The sequence below is a fragment of the Petaurus breviceps genome, unplaced genomic scaffold (assembly GCF_028583685.1).
Source record: "Petaurus breviceps papuanus isolate PSGF00001 unplaced genomic scaffold, PetGlider_PUasm1.0 90681, whole genome shotgun sequence".
NCBI lineage: Eukaryota > Metazoa > Chordata > Mammalia > Diprotodontia > Petauridae > Petaurus > Petaurus breviceps.
Window position 1 is genome coordinate 954,185 of NW_027187307.1, and position 8,477 is coordinate 962,661.

At 50.0% G+C, this 8,477-nt stretch overlaps 1 protein-coding gene across 1 annotated transcript in view; it reads right to left on the reverse strand.

Annotated features, from left to right (window-relative positions):
• Window positions 1–508: 508 nt before the first annotated feature.
• LHFPL1 (LHFPL tetraspan subfamily member 1) overlaps window positions 509–8,477 on the reverse strand; it is a 27,386-nt gene continuing 19,417 nt past the window's right edge. The window contains exon 4 of the mRNA XM_069065206.1: window positions 509–956. Coding sequence (XP_068921307.1) covers window positions 802–956 — 155 coding nt within the window. The 3' untranslated portion in view covers window positions 509–801. The remainder of the gene's footprint in view (window positions 957–8,477) is intronic.

The following is an 8,477-nucleotide window of genomic DNA, read 5'->3' on the forward strand; positions in this document are numbered from 1 at the left end:
TTCAAGAGCTCAGAAAGAAATCCTCTTAAAGCAAGCTCCCCAGACCCATTTCCAATTCAAATAGAGGCTCCAGGGCCTTCTTCAGGACCTCCATAGGATTTGGGAGAATTGTAAAATGGCAGAACCCTCTGAAATGGTCTAGTTCAACCTACCCTTATCTCCCCCACAAGGAAACTGAGGCACAGGGAGGAGACCACAGTGAGTTCGTGGCAGGACTGGGCCTCCCCTCCCCCTGCCCACTCAATCTTCCTTCTTAGCCCCTGCTGGCCCTGCCTGATGTAGGAAGTTGAGAAGCCAGCATGCTGCCCTCCCTGAGAATCAGCTCAAATGCACCCAACCTGCTCTGTGCCGTGTCTATCTGGAGTGATTCCTGAGTGGGCAGAACTATTGCTAGCATGGAAGGGGCCCTGATTTGGGAAGTGAGGGGGAGCTGCCCCGTGGCAGGACTCTGGTGCCAGCTCTAGGTCTCTGATCCTAGGAACAGATGTTCATGCCAACCACATAGGAATGATGGTTCATAAGTGCTCAGGGATTTATTGATGGGCTTTGGTGGAGGAATTTTGGGGTATTTGGGGGAAAAGGAACCGTAGAGAGCCTGGAGACCCCAGGGGGAAGGGAGGAAGAAGAAAAGGGTGAAAGTTGGAAAGCTGATACCTTATACCAATCTAGCCAATCGATCCTAGCCCCCTGGCTTTGGGCAAGTGAAAAAGAAAGAGAAAAAGGTATGCTAAGGCTACGACTCGGGGTTGGACTTCCTTCCCCACAGCCAGCACCCCAAGAGACTAGAAGCTGCTGGCTGGCTCAGGGGTGGAGGCAATGCCCCAGCTCCATGGTGTACGAATTCACGATGGGCTTGGGAAGCCTTCCAGCGAAGCAGGACAGCCAGGTGCAGATCAGCATGGCCACAGCAGCTGCGCCCCCAGCGCAGTAGTAGGCCCAACCAAGCTGGCAGGTACCTGGGGGAAGAAGAAGTAGAAATGAACAGGAGGGGTGCAAAGTGGGGAGCTAGCCTCCTCTCACTGGCCTGGCTCTTTTGGGTCAATCCAGCTGCTGTTGGTCTAGGACTGAGCTCAGGGCCCCGCATGGCATCCAGCAGAATGCTGAGGGCCTTCTTTTTAGCCAGGGACCATTCACAAATGAACTCCCAGCCCCTGGTCAGTCACCCTGAAAGATGGACAAGAAATCAACACTGACAGCCCCAGTCAAGCTACTCTCAAGTCCTCTCTAGTGCCCCTCCCCAGTGCTGCTTACATCCTGACCCACCCTCTCCATTCCCAGAGCTCAGGCTCTCTCTAGGTACTTCCCTGCTGCACCCACATGGTTTTCCACTGGGCCTCCCCATTCCAGGCTCACCCATCTCCCATCCATCGTCCCCCACCATTACCAAAAGCATCTTCCTTAAAAAAAAGGTCAAATTGGATCCTTCCCTCTCTCCAAATCTTCAATGGCTCCCTTCTGCCTCTGGGACAAAATCCCCAATTCCTCACCAAGGATGGCCCTTCCACACAGCTGGGCCCCAATCTTCATTTTCCCTTGCCCCCCTTCACTTGCTCTCCATTCTGGTCAAGGCTGCCCTCATCTTGGTTTGCCCTTTCCATGTCCTTCAAGATGCCCTGCTAACTCTCTTCCCATCCTTCAAGTTCAGAGTTCACAAAACAAGACATAGAGACCTGAATAGAACCCGAAGTACATGTAGGCCAACTGACTCCCCACTTTATAGATGAGGAAACTGAGGCTAGGAGAGGTGAAGTGAAAGGCCAGTCAACGGCAGAGCTAGAATTTGAGCCCTGATGCATGCTGGGCTAGGGCAGGGAACACTGGGGCTTCTTTTTGCCATATCCCTGTGGGACCTTGGGCAAGGCCCTTTAATCTGTCTGTGCCTCATTTTCTTCAGCTAGGAAAATGAGGGAATTGGTCTGATGATGGTTTAGGGACCCATAAAAGTCCATAATCCAGTAGCCTTGTCACAGACACCAAGCCTCCTCTCTAGGATTTCTCCCATCTTAGATTTTCCCAGAGCCTTTTGTCTGGGTCTACCCTTTGCATCCCCCACTCCTAATCACACTCTACCCCATAAGAGACTAATTTATGTGGCCTCCATATTCTGCCCAAGCCCAAGCCCCTACAAGACTGTAAAGCCCTCTGGAGTTGGACACTCTCATGGTCTTCAGCACTGGAAATGTAGCTTCCCACCAATCAGGTGCTTGCTAAGGGGCTGTGGAGGAGTTTGTGCGAAATGAGCCCACAGCCCTCTTCCCTGCCCAGCATCTTAGCCAGGGCTTTACTCTGAGAGGCCCCAAGACAGCTGCCCGCAGAGGGACCAGGCAGAGGGCTTAGGCTCACATCTGCCTCGGCCATCCTCCCTCCCTCCCTCCCTCTCTCTCTCTCCTTATATATGTATACAAATATATACACATATGTATATGCACGCATACATATATGTGTATACATGCATGTGTATATGTATATTTGTGTATGTATTCGCATATAGATATATATAGGGGGGTGTGCATTTTGATCTGGCTTGGCCCAGGTACTCAGCAGGATGGGCTCATCTTTCCCGGGACCCAAACAGTTCAGTGTTGTGCTCCCTCCTGGCCCAGAGGCCTTAGGGAGCCCAACCAGCTCTCCTCACTGCAACTATTGCCTGTCAGGTCAGCCCCTCGTTAGAGCAGACAGGATGTTTCTATTATGGAAGTGTACCTTGGGACCAGGGAATGACTTGTTTTTCTAAATGAACAGAATAAATGCATCAAGTGCCATTACCCCAAAGCCCTCAGCAGAAAGAGAGCTGCTGCCAGGTGGGAGACAGTGGCTGGAGCAGTGAGCTGCCAAGGAAGGCCCGTCATGGCACCCCTGGGGTCTCCTCTCTCCCAAGGTGCCCACTGAGTAATCTCTAAGGCTCAGGTTATGGGCTGGAAGGCTGATGGGGGGGTGGGCAAGGCATAGCTACTCTCCCTCATGTGCTCAGGGCCTGCCCTTCCCCCTCCTTGAAGAGGGGAGGGAAATGGACTTCAGAGGCCAGGGTGGATGGTGGATTCAGCACAGCCAGAGGAGTAACAGCTACAAGCTGACCTTATAAGCCCTAGAACTCTAAGTACCCATTTTACTGCATGGAAAACTGAGGTGTTGAAATCGGCTAGTTCTAGTCCCTCATTGCCAAGAAAGGGAGACTGAGGCCAGAGAGGTGACTCCTCCCTCTCCCTCACCACCCCGCTCCATGGCCAGTCACTTGCCAAGTCTTGTTCTTTCTACCTTCCCATTGTCTCTGTCCAGTTCAGACCCTCAGGACCTCTGGCCCAGCTTCTTCTCTCTTGTTACCCACATCTCTTCTGACTCCAATCTGGCCTTCCATTACTGGTAAATGAATACTCTAGTAGGCCTGGGTTCCAATCCTACCTCCCTGGGCCTCATTTTCCTCCTCTGGCCCAGATGGAGTAGAAGGAGAAGATGGCGATGGTGAAAACAGCAAGGGGCATTTCTGGAGCATTTTAAGGCTCATGTAATCCTCCAAGCCACACTAGGGGTAGGTGCCATTATTATCCCCATTTCACAGAGGAGAGTGGCCTGAGGCCAAGAGAGAAGCCGTGATTGCCCAGAGTCCTACAGCTAGTCAGTATCTCAGGTAGGATTCAAATTCAGGTCTTTTGACTCCCAAGTGTGAAGCTTTGCCTCTAAGGATCCTTATGGGATCTGGGGACACAGAATGAACAATTTTCAGTGGCTCCCTATTGCCTCCCTTTCCAAACTGATTTCATTTTGCTCATTCTAATGCACTCTGCATCCACACAAACAGAATCCCAGGTTCACCAAACCCTAGGCTTTGAGAGTTGGAAGGGCCCTCACTTCAGTGATCATCATGCAGGAATCCATCCATCCTAGAACGTGCCCACCAAGTGGCTGTCTAGACTCTTCTTGAGGACCTCCAAGGAGGGGAAATCCAAGCACCTTCCCATGCAGTCCACACCACTTTGGGGCAAGGGGAGGAAATGCTTCCTGACGTCAAGCCTCAATGGGCCCCTTGGTCACTTCCCCCTCATCGCTTCTCCTGGTTTCAGCCTCTGGGGACAAACAACACACCTGCTCCCTCTTTCACATGACTGCCCTTCACATACCCAAGCTGGCTTTCCCATCCTTTATGATCTCCTCTCCTCTACACTAAACCTCCAATTCCTCCAACCTAAGCCCAATTCCTCCAAGTGAGCCTCAAGGCCCTTTGCCATGCTGGTCACTCTCTCCTGAATACTCTCCACCTTCTTGATGGCCTCCTTCAGTCATGGCTCCCAGAGTGCCTTCTGCCAAACGCAGAGGACAAGGGGGACTATCAGCTCCCTACTCCAGGATTCGCTGGCCTACAGAGTGCTGGCTCATTATTCCTTGAGCTTGCAGCCCACTGAAAGTCCTAGATTCTTTTCAGAACAAAACAGCTGTCCCCTTATACTTGCGAAGTCATACCCAAAAGAAAAAACTTTCTGCTGACACTTGCAGAATTCCTTCTTAGTAGATTTAGCCCACAACTCAAGCCTGACAAAGGTCCTTGGCCTTATGACTGTCATCCCACCTCTCTATGCCTTCATTTAAGTCACTGATGGAGATGGGAATTGGCACAGGGCCACGCACAGGTCCTCGGGACACTCCATGAGAGTGGGCCAATATGGATGTGCGACCAAGGCCTTTTGACTTGGGCCTGCCAACCAATTTTGGATCCATCTGACTTTTCACCTCCCACCTTTGCACCTTTGTACAAGTAGTCTCTATGGAATGGATTGCCTCCATCACTCTTTCTCTTAGAATTCCCTAGTTTCTTTGGAATCAGTAGCTCAGGTACCATTTATTCCAAGAGGCCTTTTCTGATAACCTTTTGGTATTAGTACAAGATTCCTCTTAAAATTACTTTGTATTTATTTATCAAATCAATCAATAGGTCTTTACCAAGTGTCTACTTAGCTAGGCACTGTGCTAGGCCCCAGAGATACAGACGTAATGAATGAAACAGTTCTTGCCCTTGAGAAGGTTATATTCTATGGAGGAGACATCAAGTATAAATATATATGGAATAGATACAAATAAATATAAGTGAAAATTAAGGAGAGAGGGAGAGAAGGAGGGAGGGCACTAGCAGTGGGATGAGGGGGTCAAGAAAGACTTCATGTAGAAGGCAGTGCTTAAAAGAAGAAAGAGATTCTATAAGGCAGAGACGTAAGGAGGGAGTGAATTCCAGGCATAGGGAACAGCCAAGGCAAAGGCATAATGATGAGAGATTAAGTGACATATGTATGGAATGGAGAAAAGGCCAGTTTGACTAGATCACAGAGTGTGGGAATGGGAAGAATGTACAAGAAGTTTGCAAGATAGATTGGGGCCAGGTTGCAAAGGGCTTGAAAAGCTAAGTGGGAACTTAGATTTGATCCTAGAGGCTCTAGGGAGCCAGATTGCAAGAGACTGAGGAGTTAGTCAGAGGAAATGAAGGGAAGGCATAGAATTCTTTTCGAGGAGCTTGGTTCAGAAATGGAGGAGAGAGTAGGTGAAAGGGTCTAATGCAGGCTTTTGAGGAACCATATATGGGGAGAAATGGGAACTTTAAAAGGGGAAGATGGTTAGGGATGTGATCTGCTGGAGAAGATAGGAAGGGATGGGAACAATAGTACCTGTAGAGGAAGTGTTGGCCTTAGCAAGGAGAAATGGTATTGATTTATCAGAGACTGGGAAGAAGGAAGGGAGAACTGGAGATGTGATCAGACACTCTGAGGTGAAGAAAAGGGGACGAGAGGAACTTATGTCAACTGGAAGGTCCTTGAAGCAGGGATCATTTACCCTTTGTCCTTGCATGCCTAGAGCCCAGTGCCTGGCCCAACAAAGGCCCAGAATGAATGTCACCCAGGGAATAAGTATTGGAGTCATGACTTGAACCCAAGCCCTCTGAATCCCAATCATAGAATCATAGACTGAGAGAAGGATACTACCTTTGAAGTCATCCAATCCGACCCTCTCATTTTACAGATAGGGAAACCAAGAACAAAAGAGCAAAAGGGACTTTTCTAAGGTCACACAGTTATGCTAAGGTGACACAGTTAGGGAGGGGCAGATCCCTGTCCTCTGCCTGCAAATCCAACCCTCTTTTCATTGAACCACATTGTCTCTTCTCTGGGCCAGGAGAGGGTAAGGGGTGGGGAGAGAGAGAAAGAGAGATAGAGACAGAGAGAGAAATACAGAGAGAAAGGGAGGGATAGGGAAAAAGGAGAGGGAGGAGGGAGAAAGAAAGACAGAGAGACAGAGAGACCCTAAAAGGAAAAGCACAAAGCTAGGAACCAGTGTACTTTACTACTAGAGCTAAGACATCTGAAAACATCTGGACAATCCAGCCTCTGTTCAGCCTCAGATGGTGGGAAGGCAATGGTTGGACACCTTGCTCTTGGACAGAAGAGCGTGACTTCAGTGTTAGTATCCCTTGTGACCCTGGGTGCCCACTTTGGGCTCTCTCCAGAGCCACATTCCTTCAAGAGCTCACAGCAGAGAAGTCTGGAGGGAAGGGAGCAGAGGAGGGGCTTTGGGGCAGCAATCCTTGGCCATGGCAGTTGTGGTGCCCGACGGAGGTCAAGGCCAATCCTATCTCTCTCTGCTCTGCATGCGCCTAACAGTCTATCTGTGAGTCATTCTATTCCAGGGTGGAATTTGCTGTGACAAGATCCCTCCTCAAAGTTATTAAATCATCACTCAGCAATGGGGCTGACATTTAAATCAGACACTTTGCTTTTATTCCAAGTTGCAAATCAAATTGCTTTGGATCCTGACTCTATTTCCTTAGATTTGGCATTAAATTATGCTACACAGAACCAGGGTTTGATCTGGGGTCTACCTGCTGGGCTTCCGCTCATCACAAGGCCCTCACATGGTACTGGCTCTGGGCTCCAGACCATTTTCCCAATCCTCGGGGGCTACTGTGAGGGATCAGCTGAGTTTGAACAGAAGTGGGGCATGAGGCAGGGGTGTGTGGGGGTGGGGGGTGAAGGGGGAAAGGGCTGCTCCTCTGTGATGAGTCTGCTGGGCCTTTGGGAAGGGCCGGCTCCCAGCTAGGCTAGGTTCAAGGTCCATGCAAAGCAAGGCTTGACCCCATCACTCCATGTGCCAACTGTCCATCTATCTATCTCTTTAATCTATCCACACACCACAGGGGGTATTCAGGCAATCAACAAGCATCTGTGGCTACTGTGGGCCAGGCACTGTGATGAGCACTGAGGCTACAAGGATGTAGCTGAAACAGTCCCTGCCCAGAAGGACCCTACATTCCAATGGAGGAGACAGTATGTATCCATAACTAGATGCAAGTGAGATGTATACAGAGTGGCTGGTCAGTGATCTGAGAGGGCGAGGCCCTGGCACCTGAAGAAGAGAATGCTGCAGCTGGCTCAGAAAGGAAGCTGAGGGAGGGGAGAAGGGAGAAGGAGAAACAATGGCCCTTGTGGGGAGTTGGAAATATACTTAGGGACATGAGTGGTACAGATACATTAAGACTAAGAACCCCCCTTCTGGTTGGGGGCATTCACTGCTGGAGAGAGAGACATAAAGAGAGAGAGACAGACAGAGAGAAAGAGAGACAGAGAGAGACAGAGACAGAGACAGAGAGACAGAGACAGAGAGAGACAGAGAGAGAGACAGAGAGAGAGACATAAAGAGAGAGAGAGACAGACAGAGAGACAGAGACAGAGAGAGAGACAGAGAGAGACACAGAGAGAGACAGAGAGTGAGACATAAAGAGAGAGAGACAGACAGAGAGACAGAGACAGAGAGACAGAGAGAGACAGAGAGACAGAGACAGAGAGAGAGACAGAGACAGAGAGAGACAGAGAGGGAGGGAGAGGGAGAAAGACAGAAAGACAGAGACAGAGAGAGAGGGAGGGAGAGAGAGAGAAAGTTTGGGGAGGGAGACAGAGAGAGAGAAAGAGAGGGAGAGAGAGACATAGAGAGGGGGAGAGAGAGAAAAGGAGGGAGAGAGAAAGAGGGAGCAAGGAAGAGAGAGGGAGAGACAGAGACAGAGAGATAGGGAGAGGGAGAGGGAGGGAGGGAGGGGGAGAGAGAGACAGAGGGAGAGAGAGAGAGACAGAGAGAGACACAGAGAGAGACAGAGAGACATAAAGAGAGAGAGACAGACAGACAGAGAGAGACAGAAACAGAGAGAGACACAGAGAGAGACAGAGAGACATAAAGAGAGAGACAGACAGAGAGAGAGACAGAGAGACAGAGAGAGACAGAGAGACATAAAGAGAGAGAGACAGACAGACAGAGAGAGACAGAGAGAGAGACAGAGAGACAGAGAGAGACAGAGAGACAGAGACAGAGAGAGAGAGACAGAGACAGAGAGAGACAGAGAGGGAGGGAGAGGGAGAAAGACAGAAAGACAGATACAGAGAGACAGGGAGGGAGAGAGAGAGAAAGTATGGGGAGAGAGACAGAGAGAGAGAAAGAGAGGGAGAGAGAGA